At 39.5% G+C, this 26,474-nt stretch overlaps 1 protein-coding gene across 2 annotated transcripts in view; it reads right to left on the bottom strand.

The window, feature by feature from the left end:
- The window catches only part of BARX2 (BARX homeobox 2), a 38,799-nt gene that overhangs the window by 11,957 nt on the left and 368 nt on the right, over window positions 1-26,474 (bottom strand). The window contains exon 1 of one of the 2 annotated variants that reach the window (XM_083368629.1): window positions 26,296-26,474. This exon is cut by the window's right edge and continues 368 nt beyond it. In XM_083368629.1, coding sequence (XP_083224755.1) covers window positions 26,296-26,474 — 179 coding nt within the window. Of the gene's footprint in view, window positions 1-6,816; window positions 7,670-26,295 lie in introns of those variants that run through there. The other variant, XM_083368630.1, reaches the window with a different exon arrangement.

Raw genomic sequence — 26,474 nt, 5'->3', positions numbered from 1 at the left:
TCTAACCTTTGTCTTTCAATTTCATGAAAAAGGAAGTGCTTCTGTTTTTTGGGGGGGGCTCCCAAGGAGAAGAACAGTTTTGCTGAAGTTGCCACACCTTGGGGTGTAAGGTTGCTCAAATCAACTGGCTGCCAGTTGCCATGTTGTAGCTGAAAGCTGAACTCCCTCTTCTCTCCTTGGCCCAGCCTCCCCCCAATGTCGTGGTTTTATCTCAATCTATTTCAGGTACCACCTTGGAGACCTTTTCTCAAAAGGCTTTGAAGAGTATGGTTTCCACAAGTTCCTCCTTCCGCTTTGGTTGTAAACCTGAGTCGTTCAGCTGGTAGTAAGAAGGAATTTGTTGTGTCGGATCCTTCAGGGTGGGGAGTGTAACTGAAACTGCAAAGAGGGCCATGAAGGGTGGAGAAGAAACTTCTGCAGAGGTTTGCAGTACTAGGGCAACGAGGGAAAGACGGTGTGCTGACAGTGGCGTGGTGAGTGATGAAGTCAGGGACAGAGCAGTACATAGGGCACCTCCTTGTCCTACCAAGGCATTGGTGGCCATGAATGAGAAGACTCTTCTTCAGCCACATTCCTCTTTAGAACATCATCATAAAGCTGAAAAGGACCTTTGAGGTCTTCTAGTCCAGTCCCCTCTCACAGCAGGAAACCTTATAACTGTCCCAGTCACACGGTTGTTCGGCTTATTTTCAAAAACCTCCAGTGATGGAGCACCCAATTCTGGGAGACAAGCTATTCCACTGATTAATTGTTCTGTCTGTCAGGAAAGTTCTCCTTACTTCTAAGTTGGATCTCTCTTTAACAAGTTAATAGAGTAGAGTAGAGTAGAGTAGAGTATATAGAGTATAGAGTAGAGTAGAGCAGAACAGCAGAGTATAGAGTAGAGTATAGAGTAGAGTAGAGCAGAGCAGAGTAGAGTAGAACTGGAAGGGACCTTGGAGGTCTTCTAGTCCAGCCCTCTGCTCAAGCAGGAGAATCTATGCCATTGCTTCTTATCCTGCCCTAAGATGCTTTGGAGAATAAATCAAATCCCTCCTCCTTATGACAGCCCCTCAAAAACTGAAAGACAGCTATCATGTTCCCCCCCCCCTCGACACACACACACACACCCTCAATCCTTCTCTATAGTTGGCTAAACAGATCTAGTTCCCTTAGCTGTTCACTGTACAAATTAGCCTCCACACCCCTTATCTTTGTTGCTCTTCTCTGCACATGTTCTTCTTCTTCTTTTTTTTTACTCTTTATTATTTCCTCCTTTAGGAGAAGGTCATGTTCTAGGCAGCGCAACTACTTCTGATCAGATTGTATTTGTTCAGAAGTTTTCTCTTCACCGATTCGGTTCTAGCCTGAAAGCCAGCCGATTGAGTGGACAGCCACGGACTCTCTCTGTAGGACCAGTGTTCTTTGTCCAGCTCTTTCCAGAAATTCCAGAGAACCCCCAGTTTGAAAATCCTGCCAGCTCTTTGCCAACCCTGAATTAGAAGGGCTCATGTTTCTGAGCAATGTAAAGTCATTTAACATTTCTGTGTTTTTAAACTCATAAACAAACACAAAAAGTGGGGGGGGGGAACCTTATGGCTGCCTTGCGAATTAAAAGGAAAACATTTTTTTAAAAAAAGCTAAACAATTAACCAAGCTCGGCAGATAAGAGGTTGGCCATAAACTCAGATGACCCCAGTTCTATTCTGAGATCTGACTCATAGCATGACCTTTAACAAGTCACTTACCTTCCCCATCTCCATTTCATTTTCTGGCATCTCAGTCCTCAAAATGCTGACTTGCAAATAAATCCCATTAATTGGGGGGCGGGCAGGATCATTGTTGTCATCGATGCTCATCAACATACAGGTAGTCCTTAGTTTATGACCACCGTGGGGGCTAGAATTTCTGGTGCTAAGCAGGGCAGTGATGAAGTGAGCCACGCCCAATTTTATGACCTTTTTGGCCGTACGTATCACACGGTCATTAAATAAATCTGGTTTCTGCCCCCCCCCCATTGACTTTGCCCATCGGAAGCTGGTTGGGAAGATCACAAATGGTGATCATGTGACTTTGGGATAATGCAATTGTCATAAATGCACCCAGAGTTTGGTCTTTGCAGGGATGCTCCGATGGTCATAAGTGCAAGACTTGGTGGCGACTCACTTTTTTTTCAGTACCCTTGTGACTTTGAACGGCCGCCAAATGAACGTTTGTAAGTCAGGGACTACTTGCACACTATTCTCAGCCATTTTGACGATCGACCTGCAAAGCAAGTTAATGCCGTCATCCTATCAAGGGGACTTTTAGTTCTCTCTTTCAGTACGAGGAGTTTCTCTTTTTCTTTTTGTACACTGAAGGACCGAGTTAAAAGGTCTCCTTAAAGGATGGGGAGGGGCGGCAAAGTGTTCCAGCCTTGCTCCTTCCCTTCCGACCTCCCTATGCAGTTAGGAGAGCCTTGTAGGAAAGTGCAATGGTGTTTCTTGAACTCTGTTAAGGATGATTTACAGGAGCAGGAGCTCTGCGTAAGCAAAGGAAGCTCATGTAAGTCATATACTGTTTTGCACTGAGCTGAAGGTAATCAGATCTGTTCCATCAGCGGGACAAGACTGGAGGTGGAAAGAAGAAGATTTACAAGGATTCCCCCCCCCCAATCCTCCCTTCAGTAGCTTTCTGGAAAGTCTCAAAGGGAATAATTGAATTGATTTGCCAAAGACCACTTAAGTGAGTTCATGGCTAGGATGAGATTTGAAAGATAAACTTCCTGGTATAAGAGTCCACCATTAACATCACCAGGGCAATGATTTTGAGAAACTAGAAAAGTAATAATGTTAACAATTGGATTCAGGAGACATGTGACTCGTCTGTGGCTGAAAAAGCAATGTCATCTGTGAATCCAAAATGTCCCAAGATGTTTTTCTGTAGCATAGATTTTATTTGATAATGTCAGAGAATCATAGTTTCCCCCTTAAAATAAATTTAGAAATCTGTTTGACATTTGATATGTTTGTTTGGGGGAATAAATGTTTATACTTGAGTTGTAGCTGTGATAGATAGATGATAGATAGATAGATAGATAGATAGATAGATAGATAGATAGATAGATAGATAGATAGATAGATAGATGGATGGATGGATGGATGGATGGATGGATGGATGGCAGGAATAGACAGATACAATCAGCCAAGTTTTTGTTCCAGGCAAAACTTGGCTAAATCTTTTTTTGGAACAAAATTAAGAGAAGGAAAGATTTATGGATTGGCGGCTTGCTGGCATGTCAGCTTCGCTGGGAGGCAGAAATGAGAACTTGGCTGAGTGAACACTGTCTAAGGTGATGGAGAAAGAAAATTAAATAAGAAAAAAATAAATGAACTGGCAATGGAAGAGCTCTTCTCTGCTGGCTGGAGACAGTCAAAACAAAACAAAAACATAGAAACACCTTTTTTGCCCCTTTCTGGCTGCAGTTTATTGCACAGATTCTTAATTCCTGACTGCCACTTGCCTATGCCTGACCCCTTTCATTCTAGGAAATGGATCCGTCACCCAACCCAGAAGTAGTGGAGAAATCTTATCTACATTTGGCCTTTTTATTGTGAAATAGTTATTTTTTTTAAAAAAAAATATTAACCTGCTGTTCAAAATGCATTGTGAACACCGTTCAATGCTGCAAATTAGATTTTAGGTAACTTATGGCAACTGCACAAGGGTAATCTTATTAGACTCTCTTTCTTATTAACCTATTATTCTCTGTTGAAAAGGGGCTGAAATGAAAAGGACAACACGTCTTGCATTTAATCTACATTGCAAGCTGGACTGAGAGAATTTTGTCCCACAGACACCTGTTCATTGCATTATCCCAGTGCACTCTGGAAACTTGTGCTGCGAGATAATAGCTTACTATTACTAACAGTTCACACTTACGTTACACGTCAAAGGAGAGATTCAATCTGGCTTGGATTTCTGAGTCACAACTCCACCATAACCCAAAGTCAGTGTATTTAAATGTAGACACGCACGAGAGAAATGACTAAGTGACAATCTCCAATCCATGGAGAAAATAATGTAAAGCCTGTACATATTTGACCTATCTACCACCGATGTTACTTGAGAGTAAAAGACTAACTACTCATCGTTTCCATTCTTTTCCTGGCCAATAGATTATTTTCTGGCCTATTTCATGCATGTTCAGACATTGGATGAGTGATTCCAAAAACACACTGAAGCTAATTGAACTTAACAGTTAACAATTGTTCTGATAGTTAGAACAATTAACCAGTGGAACAACTTGCCTCCAGAAGGTGGGGGGTGCTCCAACACTGGAGTTTTTAAAGAAGAGATTGGACAGCCATGGTATAGGGCAGGGGTCTTCAAACTCGGCCCTTTTATGACTCATGGACTTCAATTCCCAGAATTCTTCAGCCAGCATGCCTGGCTGAGGAATTCTGGGAGTTGAAGTCCATGAGTCATAAAAGGGCCGAGTTTGAAGACCCATGGTATAGGGTTTCTTGATTGAGTAGGGGGTTGGGCTAGAGGACCAAGGTCCCTTCCAACTCTGTTATTCTGCTAAAGCAGTGGTTCCCAACCTTTTCTATACCCCGCACCCCTAGAACGCTTCTGATATATTCTCGCACCCCTTACAAAAGTTCAAAATAACGGCAACCAATTATGCATATACACTATAATTTTGAAAACCCAAGTTTTGGCACCCCCTGGAATATCGTCTCGCACCCCTGGTTGGGAACCCCTATGCTAAAGACATGTTGTCCTGTAAGGGAGGTATTTTATGCCAAGAAAAACTTCAGTTGCAATGAAGAATGTAATTAAATTCAAATTTGACAAATTAATTAACCAATTAGCCAAACTGCTGCTAAAAAGAGAATATCAAGAATTTCTTCATTGTGCTTTTAAAATCTCTAAGACAAAAGTACACAAGCTTGTTCCTACTTCCTTAAATCTCAGTTTCCCATTAATTTCAAACCTTCCCATTTGTTTTTCTTCTGCCACAGGTAATATTTGCAGAGCCCATTCTTCCTTTTTCAAAACAACCTATCAACTCAACCTTGCTGTTTAATTGGGCATCATAATGGTAATGAATGAATCTGACTGCAGTGAGCACTTAAAGGTTTCATGCCTTAAGGTGTTTTGAAGGTTAGAGCAAACACACACACACACACACACACACACACACACACACAAACCCCAGTTCCTAATCAGGGAAGACAATTAACACACTAAGATGACAGTTTAAAATACTACTATATAGATCTTCAAGGCAAATGCTCTGACAGTAACTAATTGGCTCTAAAATATTTGATAATCTGCAACATTTGGAAAAGCCAGAAGAAGTTAATGAAGTCAGTCCTGAAAAGTAATGTTTAAACCTAATTTAGCATGTATTATAGCAACTCCACCCATAGGCTGTCAGATTCATTTATCATCCATAATCATACACTTGTCTGACAGCCAGACTGAAGGGTATTGTAGGGAGAGACCTGGAACTAAATCATGGTTTATTTAGTCCTGGTTGGCTGAATAAGCTACCATTGCCTGGATTTGTTCAAGATGCTGCACTGATTATAATTCTTTATAATCTTGTATGCAGCCAAAATATGGCTTATCTGCCTTTAGATTTATTTCTCTTACTGTTCTTTAGTGAAGCAGTTTTATAACTGTGCCAAGATGTTGTCATTGATTTAAATAGCCACAGAATGTATGTTTTTCACAGAGGCTGCAGATTCAACAATGTGTAATGCTGATTCTTTATCTGTCTCCTTCCTTCTGCAGCAAATTCAGCAATTCAAAACCTGGCTGGCACACAGACACACCCTTTACACACAGTTGCTCTTCTTTATTTTGGATCTTCTGCTAATGTGTGTGTGTGTTTTTAATCTATTTTTGATCTGCATTATATATAAAAGACTGATGGAATTTTGGGGCTGTTGCTTTTCAAGGGACAAAGGACCAGTTAGTTATTCATTGTAACCTGCTAGCTTTAGAAAGTAAAGTGATTGTTGAGTTTTGTTGGCATTTGTTTCTATCACACTAACCAGAAAAAGGCTCAGGCCTCCTTCATTAGTCTTGACTGCTTCCTACTCACACGGACTCTCCCCAGGTGACATTAAAAATTGATTCATCAAGAAGAGTGGATGCCATTTTGACAGCTTAAATAGCAGCCTTACAAAGGGCCCAGGCGGTGGCTGCAAACGTAGACATGCTTAGCCCCATTGCACTGAAACATGTTGCAAATCCACCTCTGTATTCAAAAGGCGCATTAATAACTTAGCATATTGGCATTTGAATGAAGGCATGCCTAAATATAAATCAATCGGTTGTTGGCTTCCTCCTTGGTTAATTAATGCACTATCCATAAGCAAGCGTGAATTATGGCTGCTGACTCACAGGGTGCACAAAAGATGCCTCAGATTTCAGAAGCCCATCCTTCTGCTGGCTGTCAAGAAAGCAGCGGCGGTAAATGCCACCGTCTTTTCCTGCTTCCATCATGCAAAAACAACAGGATGAATTACACAGGAGGTGAAAAGAGGGATCTTAATTATTTGCAAAATAAGACCTGCTTTAATTCGGGGTTCTGCCAACTTTGGGGATGTGCATTTATCTCTGAGATAACATTTCTTAGGTGAGGGGTCTTCAGACTTGGGCCTTTTATGACTTGTGGACTTCAACTCCCAGAATTCCTCAGCCAGGGAGTTGAAGTCCACAAGTCATAAAAGGGCCAAGTTTGAAGACCCCTGTCTTAGGTGAACGACATGTCAGGCACACAGGAGATATGAGTCGTGTGAAAAGATGAATGCATTTTAGTCTGGAGAGAGTAATCCTTACTTGAATTGCCAAAATCCAGAAAGTACTCCATGGGGTGCTATGTACAGCCATGAATGCTTGAAATCAGAGTTTGGTTTTCCTGCATTTCCCCTTCGGATTGTTTGCTTCGGATAGGTGGTTTTGACTATGGGTGGCCGGATCCTGGTCCATCCAGTATGAGCTGCAACAGCATTGTGAAATGGAGCAGGGAAGCTGCAAAACATGTAATCCTCTTGTCCAATAACATGTTCTTTTTGAAAGATCTAAAGAAAGCTGGCAAAGCTGTGATAAGTATCTGTGTTGCTCTGACTGACTGATTATATGCCATCACCCCTCTGTTGAGTCTTAGCAGCCGAAAAGATAGTTCTTCTCCAAGATGACCTGTCTTCCATCTGAACCTTTAACTTTCCCTGTAATACAGTCCTCATGGCTATAGCTGAATCCATCCAGCTGACTGCTGGTCATCCTTCCATGTTTCCCAGCATTACAGCCTTTTCCAGAGAACTAGACCTTGGCATGAACTAGACCAAGTAGGATAATGTGGGTCTGGTTGTCTGTGCCTCAAATGAGGTCTCTGAATTTATTTGATCTCCATTTGATGATCCATGGGATTCTCAGGAGTTTTCTCCAAAAATCAAAGTTCAAAAGTCCAACTTTTATTTTCTTAAAGGGTCACAGGGAAGAGCATTGTCTGCATGATTGAGATCTTGGTAGGCATTGATACCTTAGGACATCTGAATACCTTCCCCAAGGCTTTCATTGCTACTCAACCGAGTGCTAGTCTGCAAAATATTCCAATGATGATGGTTCCTTTACTGTTGATAGTCAATCCTGAAAGTCAGAAGCTACCCACCAATATTTTTGTCATTTCTAAAGTTGGTTGCTGCACCTGCTGTCATTAGTTTGGTCTATTTTGTATTTAATCTTAACCTTCATCTCTCAGTGTGATCCACAGCTTTCATTATAGAGGTTGTCTTCATTTGCGGCATTTAGGGGGGAAAAAAGAAACATTATAATTGCCTTTTTCTTTCTTTAAATAATGCAAGTGAAACCTTCCTCTGGCGGGAATGTGCTAACCATGGACTGACATTTCAGTTGAGTTCTCCTATCATTTGAATTGTCCCAAATCTTGTATTCATTGCAAGAAGACTTCTGCAAGAAGCTTCCTTAGATCTCCTGAGCTCTGTTATTTTAATTCTTTGGTATCATTCATGTCACAATCGAAAGAACACTCTTGCCTTTCCCCCTCCTAAATGGGCCAAAAATAAACCATGGAGCCAGCTCTAGAGAACAGCTGCACAAACAATGCCATTTAGAAGAATGCATCGTGACACATGATAAAGTTTTCTGTCTGCCCGCCGAACCTTTGCTTTTCATCAATTAGCTCTCCTGGGTGGGTAACAGGCAGAGAAGTGGCACAGACAAATTAAGAAAGTTAACTGCTCTCTTTTCTAAGAAATTCCTGAAAAAGAAACCTAGAAAAGACCCAGAGATATGATGGGATAGCCAGAAATGGAGGAAAAATCTCCCCTTTGGCTGGCGCTTGCTTTTTTTTTATTTATTCTACTGTCTCATTTCCAACAGGGATTATGATAGGACCAAGTAATGTTATTTGATTAACGATCAGCTTTTAATAGACCAGTGGAGATAACTTATTACAGTAAAATATGGTGGTATCTTTGAAACCCTAACACTTTATATAGCATTGGCACATAGTGTGTCTTATTTGCACCCAATCATGTAGTTTTGGAGCTAGTCATTATCTCCCAACCTAACCCTACTTTCCAGGATGGTAGTAAAATTAAAATGTCAGAATCACAAGATGCAAACTGGCAATAAATGTAGCAAAGAACCGAAGAAAACATAAGCCTATCCGATGTTCACTTAAACAAAAATTACACTTAGAGGTTGAGTGGTGTCTTAATGCCAACATCTGAGGACTTAAAGAGCAATTGAGGTGTTGAAATGGGGGTGATCTGGTATGGACCCACCAAAAGATCCAATGTTCAAGACATTGGTGCCTAGCTCTCTTTCTAAAGAAGGCAGGATCTTTTTCAATGCATCCTTTATCCTTCCCATTGTGGAAGTATGTTGGAGGGAAATCTTCTTCACAAATAAATAAGTACACCATATATCAGACAGCCCAACAGAATGAGCAAATAGCCATTCAAAGAGAATCTCTACCCATGAACCGACTGAAGTCCTAATTGCTTAATCTATTGCTTAAAACAGCGAAAGCTCAGAATCTCATTTCTACCTGTCAACACACATTCCGAAACTGCTAAATTTGGATTCAGCAGCTCCCATATTTTAGTTGACACACCTCTTTTTAAAAAAAAAAATCCCTTGAAATATAAGATTGCTTCAGCTATTCTCTGAACCAGCCCCACAATGAAGTAATGGGTACCTTTGTCAATGATGGAATAATAAGATACATGTGTCATGATGTCCAAATTACCATCATGGTTTTCCTGCACTAGTTCTAATGATTTAAGGGAGAACAATCTGGCTCCAAATTATAGTGTGTAATCCATATTTAAATTTTATACCTCAGGCCAAACGTCTTGGGAGTGAGTCTATATGGGCTTGACCATTTCTGATACATAGATCTTCTAAAATAGTCCAATGTCCTCAACAGATGGACAGTATTGTATAATTCAGCTGCAGGAGCAGCTGTTTAAATCCTTTTGTAGTTGGGAGAAAATGCAGAAATACTCTTAGACAGAGTGCAGTTCATCAAAGACATGTCACCCATTCACATTAAGATATAAAACTCTTCCCCATGGCTTCTGCCCTGCTTTAAGAGCTAGAAGGAAGTATTTTAACTGGAATAAATGGAGAAAAGAATCATATAGGAAAGTTTCAATTCTTCACATGGTCAAATGGTCACTCTACATGCACAGGAGGGAAGCATCAGATGCAGAAGGACCACACGGTCTTTTGAAAGTCTTCAAATGGACTACTGGAACTCTACTTTCCTGTTACAGGGTATAATCACAGAATCTTGAAAGCCTGAGATATACTCTCTCCCCTTTCTTATTTCCAAGAGAATCAAGGCGGGCCTACGCTTAATGACCTACGCTCATTCCGCCGGGACCTGAAGACTTGGCTCTTTGAGCTCTCTGACCCAGGCTGAGAATTTTAACTGGGGTTTTATTTTCAGGGATAATTTAATCTTTTAATTCTCTTTTAACTTTGTATTTTATATTGATGTGATTTTAAAATGCCCTGTAAACCGCCCTGAGTCCTTCGGGAAAGGGCGGTATATAAATCTAATAAAATCTAAATCTAAATCTTAAGTTTCTTTCTTATCCCCTCTTCCTTTCCGAGGCTAAGCTGGTGTCTACCTAACGGACACTGGATTCTTCTTCGAGAAGATCTCCACAACCCTCTACAAGTACCAACGTTCATTTGATATATGATAATATATGATTACTGCTAAACAGTGCTCCCAGATTCATGTGGAGTGAACGTTCTCAGTGGATAAAAAAAAAGTGAGTTCAGAGTATGTCTTGTGGGAAGGGGGAGAAAGAGAGAAAAAGGCAGAACAGAGATGGGATGGAGTATCCAACAGAAGAGCATGGCTGCATGAGTTGAACGATGAACAAAACCCTTTTGCATTGCAACGTTTTGTTCTGAGCCCTTTTTGGGAAATAATCATTCAGATATCCGTCAAGGGGGGGGAAAAAGAATAAAAATAAAACAAGTGAGAGAAATGATTGTATGAATTAGGATGCTGGCAGAGCTCAGTTTACAGGTACACCATTCCATCTGTCTAACCAGTTAAGGCAAAGCATATCTTAAACACAAGCCTGGGGACGTAATTGTAACTAAATTTGTTTCAGTGCAAACAAATGAGCTTAACTGATTTTGTGGATCAGGATAACTTACATTCTTTACGTGGTGAACTGCCTCCAAATTTATTTCTCCTTGCATAGGAGATAAAGACAATAGGACAGGGTAGAGCTTCTCTGGCAAGTGAAAGGCAATAGTGAATGATACGGCATAAATACCTCCTATTTATAAGAAACTTCTCTGTTGCTTTTGGATTTGAGTTGTGAATTATATTAGTGAAGCAACAGGGAATAGCTAACTGCTGCCCAGCTGCCTAGAAACCAAACAATGGCAATACTTCAATACCGTACGGGCAATTTGCAACTAAGACGGAGCTATAATAAAACATCTTCCTTCCGCACTGAGAAAGAGATGAATAAAAGGAAGGATTTCCTTACTTAATCAATAGGAGTTGCTGCTATCAATTGTAGAGAAGATTTTATCAATAGAGACACTTTTAAAAGGAAACTGGACCAACTCCTACAACACCAGGCTATTCATGGCCACGAGCCTGGATGTCTGCTATTTATTTTTCACATTTATGACCAGCCCATCTTCCTCAAAAAGAGATCCCTAAATTCTTAAACTCCTAATCAGGCCCTTAACACACTTGGAGTTTCAGTTTCCTGGACATATAACTTCAATGCCTCAGAAAAGGCCCAGAGGGTTGGGACTAATCTCAAGTTTTCCCCCTTTTTATGTGGGTCACAGATGCAGCTCAGGAAGGTTTACACTTTTTAATAAAATTAGATAGTTGGAAAAGGTGCCAATAAACTCCTGATTTTTGCTACCATAGACGAACACAGCTTTCCTTCTAGAATGAATTTTTCTCTTAAAAAAGAAACTCTCTACTCTCTTGGAATTCACAGACAGACTACTGAGATCACAACTGTTTTATCTGATGAGATCTCTTACATGCAGGGATTTTGCATTTACACAAACCTTTCTTTTAATTGGATTTTTGAGGATGATGGCAATCAGCATAAAAAATACCTACAAAGAATCTTCCCAACTCTTTATATTTTATATTTATATTTAGTTATATTTATATACCGCCCTATTCCCTGAGGACTCAGGGCGGTTTACAGGGAATTAAAAATCCAGAATACAAAAATTAAGAACCAAATTAAAAATATTAAATTAACCCTGTAGTCAGTTAAAAAGAACCCCAATTCTTCACTCCCAATCAAAACCAACCCTTTCCCCGCATTAAAGAGAATGATGCAAACAGTTTAAGTTTCATGCACATTTGTGGATGCCTTCACAGGAAACATAATCCTCTTTGTAATGAATTATAAAACCTGAAAGGAATTTAATAGGTGAAAGTCCATTTTACACATATAGGACATCTAATCTAAGATATGTTCAGCATAATTAACAATAGTCATGCATGCATAGGTTACAAATGAACTTTGATAACGAGAGAATGCACTAACTGTCTTCCAATATAGCAAACATATAACAATATAGCATGCATCTTTAAAAAGAAAAAGAAAGAAAATAATGAACTAAAAATCCCAGTATATAATAGGTTCCATTTCCTGGGGGTTTGCTATGGAAGTGGAAAACATCTCTGGAAGAAGATGCTCCCTCAAGGATTCTGGGCATGGATTACAAAATTTCCATTTTTCCATCTTTAATATGAACATCATTGTGGCTTGATTTTCATTTCATCAATGAAGCGTGCTTCGTGGGGCACTTAAACTCTGGCTGGGGAACCATGCTGCAGTAATTACAGGATGGGCTATCTACAATTTCATCTATCTGAAAGGTTTATTCCTAAAATTCCAAAAGTCTCCCAAACCACGTCCTTCCTGTGTGGGTGCCACTTTCTCTTCACTGTAGAAGAATGGTTTGAGATTAGCAGCCTTGCTGCATCAGAACAGGGCCTCCCCCTTGCCTTCAGCTACTGAAAGTTGAGTTTTATATATCCATCTCATGGGCTACAGATCCTATCAGCCCAGGGATGCAAATTGTAAGATTTGCCGTTCAAACCGGATCACGCACATAAGATTTTTTTTCTTTCATTTTTCCCTGTGTTGTTTTTTTTAAGAGAGGTGGTGAATATTGCAATCTTCTATGTTTCTTTAAATGTATAAACCATGGAACCAAACAAACCCAACAGCATTACTTCAATGCAGAAAGGAGGCCGAAGGGTTAAGTCTGCAGCCTGGTCAAAGGTGACTCTGGGGTTGCAGAAGAACAGTTGAGATGAAGTTGGCCTCAGAGACCTAGCTTACACTTCTCTGGATGAGACAAACAATTAGTCTTGCTTGTATAAGGTTTCCTATTGAAAACATGCCATTCCCCAAATGGATGTAAGATATGCCTGACTTGAAAAAATGCAGGAAGCTTAAATGACAAACACTTCAACCAAGGCAAGACAAAGGCCACCTTCTCGCCTATAATCGCTCGGAATTTGTCTGCCATTTTTCATAGAGTTGCAATACTCGGTTGAAGGTGGAAGGCATGTTGGACCAAGCTCAGGATATAACTGTTTGGCCAATCCCACTGCAGCTCTCCAGACACATAAATCAAGCTGATCGCCAGCATGTTTCTATTTTAATAGTAGCTGGTACAATATTTAGATCCCAGGGTGCTCCGATACAACTATCAACTACATATTTCCAAGCCCTGCCCGCTGTTCAAAGATCCCCATTATCTTCAGCTGTAGGTTAAGTTTTCTTTGAGTTGAAATCAACTCCCATCAACTTCTGTGGTGTATTTATTGAAATGTGTTTATTAAAATAAATGGATGAGTCTGGCCAAATTTATAGTGATTCTGGACGGCGTATAATGGAATTAATATTTAAATGCAAGACAACATACACGCCAAAGTCTCCAGAACAAGAAACTATTCTAAATAATAGAAAAGACAGAACTTGACAAATAATTAAAAAGACAGAACTTTTTGCTTGCCTTAACCCAAGTTTTCAAGGCTCAGGGTGGGACAGATAAATCCAGAAGAGATGGCAAATCCAGAAAGTAGGTGGTGTGACAGAGAAGGAACACTCATCTTTCTGGATATCAAAGAAATTAAGATGTTAGTCACAATCACACAATCAAAGTCCCACCTCTTTAACAGTGTACGCGTGACATAAAATGGAAGGGTGTCAACTCTGCCCAATTGAAAGGCTGGCAAAAACTATGGAAGACACATAATCTTTTAAATAGCTAGCACTGTGCCATGTTGTATTCTTCACAACACTGCTGTACTATATTGCTTTCTTTTACTCTGTAAAATCCAGTCTCTCATCCAAAGACTAACCAGATCTAAACCTGTTTAGCTTGTCAAGAACACCATGATCAGCCAAGTATGACAACTACTGTGATTAAGAGAACTACTTAGCACTGCTCTTTTAAAAAATGCAGAAATGCTTCAACCTAAAAAAAACCAACCCCACAACAAATCTTACAGATTTACAGGGCAGGGATTTGCCCTGGTTTCTCTAGATAAATAAAAAAATGTAGCAGGAAGTTTGAGGTCCAGAAGAAACCTCCATTACGTCACCTAAGAGTGGGGAGTCCTTCACTAGGACTGCTGAAAATTCAATGGTTTGGAGCATAAGATTTAGGTGGATTTGACAAAACAAATATTGGGTTACAGAATGCTAAAATCTGCACTATGCAATCTGTCACGTCCTATGCATCATTTAAGTTCATACATTTGTTCCCCTGTTGATTATTAAAGTTTGGTCTAGTGCAGGGGTAGGCAACCTTGGCTCTTTTATGACGTAGACTTTATGACGTAGGCTCTTTTATGACGTAGACTTCAACTGCCAGAATTCCTGAGCCAGCATGGCTCAGGAATTCTAGGAGTTGAAGACCACAAGTCAAAAAAGAGCTAAGGTTGCCTACCCCTGGTCTACTGGTTAAGGCTAGAAACCAGACCACGGTGAGTTCTAACCCTGCAATGGGCACAAAAGCCAGCTGGGTAACTTTAGGCCAATCACTAGGAGACTGTGAGTTCAAGTCCTGTCTTAGGCATAAAAGTCAGCTGGGTGATGTTGGTCCAGTTTTTCTCTCTCAGCCCTTCCCTCCCACTTCACAGCGTTGTGGTTGTGGGGGAAAATAGAAGGAGGAAAGAGGATTAGTATGTTTTCTGCCTTGAGATAGTGATAAAAATAATAAAGGTGAGAAAAAAATAAATCAATTCAATCCAATCAAACCAGAATTGAATGGGCCTGCCCAATGGTTGAAAAATTTCTTACTAAATTCACGTCCAGCAGAACCTAAGAAAATTATGGTTTACTGTAGCACGTGAGCCCACATTCTGTCGGGAAACTGAGAAATCATGTGATCCTACATTGAATATCCAGGAATGCTATTTTAAGAAACTTAGTAGTCCAGCCCCCTGAGACAACTCACCAGAGACATGTGCCCCTGTAGCGTGTGTGTGTGTGTGTGTGTGTGTATTTCAAATGCATTGACATTTCCTTGTTGTTTTCATGCTCTTTTCAGATGCTGGCTGTAAGTGTATTTAGGATCTAAAGACGGTGTAATACATGCCATGCTATGTGATCTTACAGCAGCACAAACCTATCAGCACCTTTTGACAGCATCATGAATCAGCTCATCCAGGCCTTTTATTTTCACTGCAATCGTTTTAGTGATTTGAAGAGTGGGTGGGGGAACCCTAATCACTCAGCATTTATGCTGGATTTTTCACAATGCAGGTGAGGCAACTGTTATTCCCCTCTCGTAATGTAATAGAAGGCTTTAATCGTTCTAAACCACAGTCGTAATGCGCTGATTCTTCTCAATTCTTTTGTAAGAAATCCTGTAATCCTCGTAGTGGATGGATTCCTTGACTTTGTGAAGATTGAGAAATAAAGCAGGCATTGTGCACCAGTGGATTAATGTCAAGAGAAAAAAAAATAGAAGTAAAAAAGGGAAAAAGAAATCGGATAAAGGCAGAGGAGGAAGGTCAAGACAATTGCATCGCTAAGGGGAAAAGGAGTGAGGTGGAATAATACAGCCTTTCAAGCAGCTTTGGATTAGCATCTGTTTAGCGACTTTGCAAAAATCTGTGTTGTGGGCCATCATTAAGGGCTAAGTTTAGCTCAGAAAACTCAGAGCGCTGAAAAAAAATGGGATGGAAAGAATAGGCTACCGAAGCTGTTTGTGGCGCTGACTGCAAGAGAGTGTGTAAAACATCAGGTAACACAAGAGTAATAGCAAGATGCATGGCTGCTGTTAAGAAGCTTTGTCTACAACCCAAGCACAATTAGAACTCTTTTCCAGATTTTTTTGGTCTCTCTTTTGCTGATTCAGTGGCCATCTATATATGTTATTTCTACTTCTTTCTTCTAGCTTTCCACCAGATCAGATTTTTAAAGCAGCTCTTGCACAAGAAATAAGCACCACTGCAAAACTCAATTCACAAAGAAATTCTCCACTCCACGCTTATGATTTATTATGTATCCTGTTATTATTATTTTTTACAAATCACTCAAGGAGGTGAACAAATTCAACACCCCTTACTGATCCCCCCACCCCAACACACAACAATAGCCTGTGATGTGAATTGGGCTGAGAGGGACTGCCCCAAAGACACACAACACAGCCTGCTTGCATGTTTAAGGTGGAAACTAGAATTCACAGTCACCCAGCTTTTAGTCTGGTTATAAAAATACTCAGGCAAAACAGATGGCCTTGTCTGATCTTCATTTAGGTTAGAAATTCATTTCACATTTCAAAGCTTGCCGAAGGATGTGTTGGTATTCAGTAGGAGAATAAAATGCAACTTGCCAGATGTGGAAGAAGTATGACAGCCAGCATCCTTCACTATCAAGTCCTGACAGCTGGGTTGCTGAGAATTCTTCAACAGCATCTGGAGAGCCCCATGTCCTGCATTCATACCTTTTCTACAGCTACACCAAATCTCTGTGGCAAAGAGCTATCACAACTGCATAACAGCAATTACTTTGGGCTAGGCTGTTTTATGTTCTCATCATAGTTGTTACAGAGAATCTGATAATTATTTTTGGCTGCCTTGCATATTCCATTGTGCAAAATGTGGTGTTCGGTGGCAAACCAGAAAGGACATTGCAGTCAGCCTAAATGAAGGTTAGAATATTTATGAGTGTTCGGTGCCTCGCCTCAGCCAACTTTATAATCCTTCTAGAGGGAAAGATTTCTGCAAATAAGGAATTGTATCCCATTCCTGTTGCCTCTATCACTGCCAGAACACAAGCTCCCTCCAGCTAGGTGTAAATGAGACTGATAAACAATATTACCTACAGTGGCATGTTTGTTTTATTTAAGTGAATTAATACAGCTGCTACAGGGCCGATAATAAGGTTTAGGGTGAAAAAGAATCTACACACGCTGTACTCATCATGCCTTGTTCCCTTTCCCACAGCTCTGTGCCTTCCCTCAGGAATGCCGTAACACTATCCATTCAATTAAATGGGGAAAGTGGGTCTCAGCAGAAACAGTTTCCATGTGGATTTTGAAGTGTGTCCCAGATCAAATTTAAAACAATGCTGGGACTTTTGCTTCTCCACATACACACACACACACACACACACACACAAACGCCACGTTGTGAGCTTCTGGGGTCACTCAATGTAACAACTGGATTGTTTTATAATATGTCATAAATCTGCTTCTCTGGGCTTCCAGAGTTGATAAGGCTGGCTACAAAACTCAGACTGACCCTTCCTACTTCTGTGATAAAACTTAAAATAATTTCTAAAAGGGTTCTGCTTCCTCCAAAGGCTATGGGGTTTGTCCAAGGAATGTTAAAACACCGCATCTTCGGGTGACCTGGTCATCGGAAATCTTTTAAATGGGCTATTTACTCTTTGCCCAGTTCAGAAGGGCTTCATGTGAAGTGCAGACATTTCGTTATGTAGAAAATTGGATGGATGGAAATGACATGGGTGCACCTCCAGCTTCAGATTTGGAGATGGCCATTCTTGACTCTCTAACAGCCACAGAGAGAAGTTCTCAGGTTCCAGCCTGAGTCCAAAAACTCAGAAGACTAAACCTCTGGATCCCAAATACCTTCAGTTTGCATGGACCGGTTGCTGGCATGCCAAGGGCCAGGGCCGGCCCACAGACCAGAGTTTGGGGACCTCTGCTATACAGAGAACAGCTTTTGTGCATGCAAGAAGCTCCTGCCCTTGTAATTTGGAACAGTTGCTAAATAAATGTCATAATTTGAGGACCAGCTGCACCACACTGCTTGATAATATGCCATTTCCTTCTTCTATTTCCTACCACCTTTTCCAACATTATACAACTATTTGCATAGCCCTAATGAAACAATACACTGACACTTCTTATTATGAGACTCCATTTGACAAAGTGACCCTGATGGTTGCAAACGCAATTGGAAATAATGCACAATTTATATATATATATATATATATATATATATATATATATATATATATATATATATATATATATATATATATATATATATATATATGAGATGCCAGTCACCCAAGAGTTATCTTCTCCCTGTACACGAATGAGCATTGCACTTGAGTTGCCCAATGTAGTGGCTTCATTCAACCTCATCCAGATCCAAGATTACATTACAATTTGTAGCCGATAGGAGAGATAGCATTAAAGTGTTGATCCTATTATTAAATCTGGAGTGTGCAACTTTTCTTCGGGCCTAAAATAATCCTGGAACCAACCTGCCAAAAAGTGGGTGTGTCCAGGAAGAAATTTAATTTTAAATGGTTTAAGTGACATGTAATTAAAATGGCAATAAATAAAATGCAGGAAGTAAAACTACTTCCCATGCACTTATTAAATTATTAAATGTTATTAAAATTCTCCATTGTGTGGCAATTTGGGGTGCGGCCTAACCCTAACCCTAACCCCTCCAATGCTGTCAGGTTCAACAGGTAGCTCTGACAAGCTTCTGGTTTTGTACCTCTGATATAGATGGTGTTACAATTCTGGGGTAATTAGTTCTTTATTTATATCAAGGGTCTTCAAACCTGGCCCTTTTATGACTTGTGGACTTCAACTCCCAGAATTCCTCCACCAGCCAAATCATAAAAGGGCCAGGTTTGAAGAGCCCTGATTTATATCATGGGTATTTCATGTGTAAACTACATCTCCCAACATCCCTTGCTATAGGCAACTGTAAGACAGGGCTGCTATGAGATGAGGAACGGTGCAGTTGATTTTCTGGTTAGGCAGAACAAAAGGGTACTCTAAGCTCTGCTAACATATGCAAGCTAGGGGTTTTTTTAATTGTAACACTTGCATATTCTAGTCACGCCACAATGCAGCATCTGTGTGTGCAACAAGAGGACCACCAGACAGAATGGCGAATTCGCTATAAGGTTTTGAAAAAGTGTACTAAGTTTATGAGGGGGTCCACAAAGTAGTCTGCTAACTTCATGGATAGTGGGAATTGCTGACCTGTTATTATTGTTCTACCTACCCACGTCAGTTTGTACAGAGAGAACATTGTCCCATTTAGGGAAATGTCGTGGCCTGTTCCTGGCCACATTAACTTATCTAAGCCCCACGTCATCTGGTTTTAAATATTAAATATTAAATATATATATTTAAATTGTTAATTCTATCTTTACGAGTTCCAGAATGTCTTGTGTTTTCAGCGAAAGTGCCACTCCTTTGTTGAAAGATTGTGGCAAAATCCATGACGAAAAGGGCTGTTTCACAAAATCAGCATCAAATGAATATCAAAAGGAAAGCAAAATTAAGGAAGTGCGATGTTAAATCAGTTGGCTTTTAACAAGGTAAACAACAATTTGGGTCAATATGGCTCCAAAGGTAATATTCAGAGATTGAAACCTAATTTGGAGATTGGGACTAAAAAGTTCCACTTAGCTTATGAGTAGATTTTAGAGGGATATTGTTATTAATTTTAGTATTAGTATTGATTATATTTTTGTTTAAGTTATTATTATTATGTTTTTAATAATTTGAATGTATCTATGTTAAAGGGGAGTTAAAGCACATTATGAATTTGGTTAATTTTATAATGGATAATTTTAGTTAGAATATGATTATTATATCTATAACCCTGTATTCAGCTCTGGGAAGTGGGGGGAGAAGGGGTGTGGTTTGGGGTGGGTGGGTTTTGGGGATATGTATTGTAATTTTTTTTTTAAAAAAAACTCTAATAAAAAAAGAAACCTAATCTGGAGATGAATTTGGTTAGTACAAGCTCTAAGTTCTTTGGAAAGATGTTCTAATTAAGCTATCAGTGCAAATCAGGAAATCTTGCTATTGATATTGGGATCTCATAAACATCCCTACAGAAAGATTCCACTGTTTTGAATGAACTTGTCTCAACAGCTCTAACCTTGCTATATTGTTCTAGTTAAAACAACAACAATGCAACAACCCTCCCCACTAAAAATAAAAAATAAATAAAAAAGAACTTCTGGGTTGGATTAAGGATTATCTATCATGTGGCTCAAGAAAATGCATGCAATTCTTACATAATCGACCATTTTTTAAGTTGGTTGTCACAACACCTGGCATTCTAAAGATCCATTTCCTAGAACAATGTATTGTTGATAAGCACAATTGTGCAGTTCATGTATTCCAAGACAATTGCAAAGTGGTTTATGATTTATTTACTTTTTACAAAAATAACCATTTACAATAAATTAACTCAGGTCTTCTATAAACTGATTTAAAGGGGGAAAAAGAAGTTTGTGGTCACCTATCTCTTACATATATTTTGAGAACAACCCTCAGTGGCCACTTCTTAGCTAATAACGTGTGTTTCTCCTTCAGCCAAAAGCAGTCAAATTGTTCATTTTCATGATTAAGCAACTTTCTTTGATCTGAACATTGGAGCTTTTCAATGGCTGAGTTAAAACTGTTTTTGCCACTGATAAATTCAAAATCAGAAGAGACCAACCAATTTACTTCCAGATTTTGCTTCCAATGTGCTTTATGGACCCTTAAACCTATAACCATTGTGCATTTCTGTCTGTTTTTGTAATGGGTTATTGAATTAAAACATAATTTACCCTATTTTGAACTTTTCAGGAATTCCCCACCCCCTCCTCCTTTGACTCCTACAGTCTGCATTTGTTTTGCCTGATTTAGTCCTCTTTAAGCTAGAAGCATGAGTAGGACAGTATTTATTACAGTCAATTTAGCTGTGAGCTTGATGGCATTCCTTTATCAACAGTAAGCCTTGAAGAGAAAGCATGAGAATGGGAGGAATCAATTGCATGAGTAAAATTGTCTGACTTGGTCATCTGGTATTCAGATATCAGTTGAGTCAGAAAGGGATATTGCTGGGCTGGTCTATATCTTAAAGGTCTGCTAGTTATGTTGGAAAGTCATATTTTGCTTTACCAACCATGTGCTCTAAGATGAAACAAAGATTGTTGGCGAGTTTCAGCCAACACAAATACTAAGAGATTTGACTGCCAACATGAGAAAAGTCTGTCCTTTAGAACAGCTGTGAAGATGAAGCAATTCATCATGAAGATTATTATTCTAAGCATTTTGGAAACTGCCTTGGGTACAATATCTGGGTAAATTTTACATGGTTTCAATTAAGAGTGGTCATGCTTAAAGAGAGTAATACGGCACTGTCTTCCTTTGCCTTGCTCCTGTCACGGATGAAAGATTTTAAAATAAGTACGGTAGGTTCAACTGGAAGCAGGGAAGCCATTATAAGATGCATATTGTTATTAATGACATGTATTATTATTAATAGTTGCCCTCATGCTGAATTTCTCAATGCACCCTGCTTCTCACTGAGGCACTGACAGGCTGAAACAAGACAGTGTTTAAATCGCAGTTTGGCTGTAGTTACAAAAGGCTGTATATATTTTACTCATATTTATAAATCAGTTTCATGTTCTTAATCAGCAGCTGGTTTTCCTTCCGTGAGTAGTTGTGCACCTGAAGTTTGAACTATTAAATTCAGGGCAAGGAAAGAAAGCCACTTTCTGTCTGTGTTCTTATTTTAATTAAAAAAAAACTCTTAATGCAGAAATAATTATGTTCCCACCGTGAGTCAACCTGTTATCATAATCCAGAGTAACTTTCTGGAAGAAATAATTGTGATCACAGGAATTCCACTGTTGAGGAATTCTGATTTAGTGCTGTGAGTAAATATTGTATACGAGTTTTTGCAACTGAATGGTGTATGACTAGCTACTGAATCACCACATTTGGTTATGAGCTGTTCGAAAAATTAAGAGAGAACAGCCTCTAGCCATTTTTTTTCCAATACAAATTAATAATAATCAAGATAAGTCTTTGAAATAGGAAAATACCTTTTTTAAAATTAATTCCACATTCTCATATCATTCTGCTGTAAATATGCTGATTCACTGGAAGCTTATGAGTAAAGTAGCAGCAAATTACAATAGCTGTCTTTATTATTATTATTATTCACAGGATTTATAGGCTTCTCCAGCTGACTCTGAGCAGACTTTTATTTCCTTCTTGAAAATACCTGAATGTACCAATCTTTCATACAATACAGATCAAGAGGTATTTCCATAGTGCAAATTTACTCAAAAATAAATCATTCTGTGTTCAGCAGTCATTCCCAATAAAACATATGAAGAATTACAACTTTCAAAGAGCTTTGAAATTTTATTTAATTTATTTTATTTTTTATTACATTTATATCCCGCCCTTCTCCGAAGACTCAGGGCAGCTTACAAGCTTAGCAGTAGCCTTCATTCTATGTATATGCCTGCTTGTTAGGGCAGATCTTGTTTGTTTTATTTAAATGCATGCAAGGTAGTTTGAGAGTTATGTATGCAATTTAACTTGTAACTTCTAACAGATTACTGATCTATTTTAATGGGACTTTTATTTTATTTCTGACTGTCTTTCACTTTATGGGAATCTCTCAAAGATCAAGATATGAGCAAATGCAAATTAATAGCAATTGCCTTTGAGTTCTTAATAAGCGATTTGTGGTTATAAATTCTTGGCTTGAATGAAAAGTGAGGGGGAAATTGATATAAAATATGAATCACAATATAACATTGTAATAAGGCAATTGTAAAGTGGAATTACTCTGTCAATGCCTTTAAGCACTTCCCTAACATTTCAATTAATTACACACTGTGTTCCTACATGGCATGTTTTGCCAGACTATAGGGAATCCAATTATTTTTTAGAGAATGGGTCTAGTGATTCCCAAAAGATGGGAATCTGGCAGGGGGCAGTTGGAAACCTTTTAGCTAAATTTTACACTAATTGTCTCAAACATAAGTGACCCTGAATTTGGTGAAACTTACATCTTTTTAATACATGAGATTGAAATCTAGGAGTATTTTACAAACACTTCCTTATCAGATGGGAGTAGATAGATTTAAATTAAAGCCCAAAAGAGATACGCCTTCCAAAAGAATCCCTCTCCAATAACTTTCTGCTTTCATTTTAAACACTATTTGTCATGAAAATGTTTTGCCACTCATGTTATGATCAATGTGGTTTATTGAGATCTGCTTTAATGATAACACACTTAATCTACACACAGGGTGCTTTATGAAAGAACCACACCCAATTTCTAATTCTTGGCTTTTTTTTGAGAGGAATTTAATGATTTCGGTTTTTAGCACAAGCAGCAGCATCAAAGTAAGATGCCCAAGAATGAAATCTGAAAATGTCATAACTTTCTTTGAAATGTTATGGTTAAAAGCAACATGCACACCATTAAATTTCAGTGCAATCTTTTATTTTGGAAGCAGGAGAACACCTGTTCTATTAAAATGGGATTAAAAAAATACTAATTTTAATGATTGAAGTTTCACTGCCAGTTCTGCCCTTGATTTTACAGAGTAGAACAGGTGAGTGTAAGACTTCAGATATTTAAAGCAAACAGGGCTTATTTCAAAATGTTACACTGTGCCAATGTGTTGCACTTGATTGGCTAAACAAATTACATAACTTTTCCCCATCCTAAAATAGTTATTACACAACAGGTCTGTTTGCTACTTGGTAAAATTTATACAATTGTTAAGGGGATTCTGTATGAAAACCTTTTGAGCGTGCCACAGTCAATGTTAAATTATTTCTAAACACAACCTTAGTAGGCTAACAATTGCAAAAAATTCTCCTTTGATCGAATTGGGACTAGTATGATTTTCAGTTCAATTAAAATCAATACACTTTTTTGAACAGATTCTCATTTCTGGCCACATTGTCCCAAAGGGAAGGGAAAATGGATTAAAATATTTTCTGATTCACTGATTATATGCTCACTGATTTTCAGGGACAGAATATTTCCCAATGCAATATATTAGGAAAGTGTGGAGAAATTGGCCTGAGTGGCCATGTTAAAAGAAATATATTTGCCCCGAAGTTTTAAGCAAACTGGGTCTTCCAGTTTAGTAGTTGTATAAAGTATTAGTGGGTTTACTTCACATTTAAATCATAGGCATGTCAACTGTTCAATCCTTACACCCAGTGCTTGCAAGACCTGTGAACATTGCAACTAATCAGTTTCTATTTCAGTTAATCTTATTTCCTAACAAGGAAATAAATTGCAATCATTTTGGAATTGGATTACATCCTAAAGACAATGGGACACTTTATTTATTGTACAGAAATCCCACGGGTCATTCAAAGCAACAAAGTGTTTCTTTATTTTAACCTGACATTAACTCTGCAAACCGAATTAAGCTGGGCAAAAGGTTGAATTCACACATCATGTTAAGACATAGGATGGTTTCCTTGATTTAGGCTTGGAGGAATGTGTGGACACACTCCTTGTGGTTTATGTCTTAAAACCCAACAATTTGGGGTTGATTTAGCAAAGTGGCTTAGTGGCATACCTGAACTCAAGTTTATTGATTTGTCATTCTAATAAGCTTCAAAGCTAAAAAAAAAGCATTTCTGTGTGGCTCAACCTGAACAAAATCCAGCCACAAGGCAATATTAATATGGCAAGTAGTAGAATCGGTGGTGCATCAACTTTTGAAGAAAGATAAGCGACTCTTTGCAAACAGCTACAGGAGAAACATGCTAGAGGTCCTACTTCGGAATCACAGGTAGAGAGATCTAGTTTTTCCTTAGGATTGGAAAAGGAAAGATTTAATGAAGATCACTTTGCAAGGACTAGACTAAGCCAAAGCGCTAACTTATTCCTGCCTGTTCCGGTCTAATCCAAAACTCTCTCATCATTTTCGCCAAGATCTGTAACTGTTTAAAAAAAAAACTGGGAAAGCTAACTATTTTATGGGAAGGAAATGAAAACAAAACAAGAAGCCTCTTCAGTTCTGAAGTGAAGAAGCTTCTTGGATGAGAAGCAAAAGGTCTCCAAGCAAAAACGAAATCTGGTCCAGTTGCCTTTGAGACAGCCATGATGACTGAGAATCTCCATATAGACAAAACAATTCTCCCTATTTTAGCCCCAAGCTCACAACACCCACAAATTACAACCAATTGTATTTGCTGTCCTTTGTATAATCACAGAGCAGGGTGACTTAATCTTGGACTCTTGGGTAGCCCCCCCCCCGCCCTCCCCCCCTTGTCATAGGAACTCAACTTTGGAAGACAAGTGCATGTAGTAAATAACTGTAATGTATTGTAAGCAACTCCATCTGAAGATCTGAGCTCCTAAGAGTACTTGGAAGCATTTATCCAATTCACCTCCCTTCTCTAACCCCCCCCCACAACCTGGGTATTATTTCTGGGTCCATTTTGGATCCAGAGGACAGTTGCTTGCCTGTCAAAAAGGAAAGACAGATGAAGAGAGGATACAGACAATTGCCACTTTGTGCCTTTGAAGTCATAGGAGATATAACAGGGTAAGTGACAATTGGGAAACATTTGCTTGCCAGGCATTTGAGAAACAGCATTATTGGGAATTATTTCCTTGATTGATCTGCCCTAGTCAGAGGTTGATTTCTAAAGCTCCTTCTTACACTTGGATCTTAGTTTCGGGACTGGGATGGGGGTGGAGAGCAACTGACACTTTCTCCGAAACCAATAATCTCCCCAGTTGCTGATCCCAACTCCTTGGCACAATCTTAAATCCCACTTAGAGAAAGTGGTGTGTGTGTGTGTGTGTGTGTGTGTGTGTGTGTGTGAAACTCTCTTTTGCCCCCCCCCCCGTAAAATTCAAAGCAGGATGCCTGCAACACACTGAAGACCAGTTTCAGGTAAGTCGGTGTCCCCCACACCTGCTTTGGTTCTCAGTGGTGTACAGCTGGACAAGTAATATCACAAGTGCTGTGTGTGTCACTTTCCTCGTAGAAGCCCCCATTGCTTGGAAGGCCACAAACGTTGTTGACGTTCAATAGCAAGAGTTGCCCTGAAAACGTATTTCTAAGGGAAGGGATTTGCGTCTTCTTTGGCAAACATTTTGTAGAGACAGAGAAAAGAACGGAAGGAAGGAAGGAAGGAAGGAAGGAAGGAAGGAAGGAAGGAAGGAAGGAAGGAAGGAAGGAAGGAGAAAGGACAGGAAGGAAAGAAGAGAAAGGACAGGAAGGAAAGAGAAAGGAATCAAAGGATGGAAAGAGAAAGGAAGGAAGGAAGGAAGGAAGGAAGGAAGGAAGGAAGGAAGGAAGGAAGGAAGGAGAGAGGTCTACATCCATCCTTAAGTTTCCTTTGCCTGGACCCCCGAGGCAGGATCCAAGCCCCGCAGCCGGGCTGTCCTACCCCAAAGTTTGGCCCTTCTCGAGTGGGGAAAGCCAAGCTTCCCTTCCTCCCTCTCCCCTCGCCTCTTACCGGTGCAGGAGTGCAAAGCTTTGGGTCTGACGACCAGCGAGGGGCAGACGGAGTAGAGCGAGAGCTTCTCGAAGTAATCGCAGGTCTCCTTGGAGAGGATCTCGTCGATCATGAAGGTCTTGTAGCGCCGCCTGGCTGCTTTCAGCTGCTGCCCGGGAGAAGGCAGCCGGAGCCCGCCT

The sequence above is a fragment of the Vipera ursinii genome (genome assembly GCF_947247035.1).
Source record: "Vipera ursinii genome assembly, chromosome: 8".
In the NCBI taxonomy this organism is placed as follows: Eukaryota; Metazoa; Chordata; class Lepidosauria; order Squamata; family Viperidae; genus Vipera; species Vipera ursinii.
Note: the sequence above shows the minus strand (reverse complement) of the source record. Positions and strands in the feature narration are given on the sequence as shown.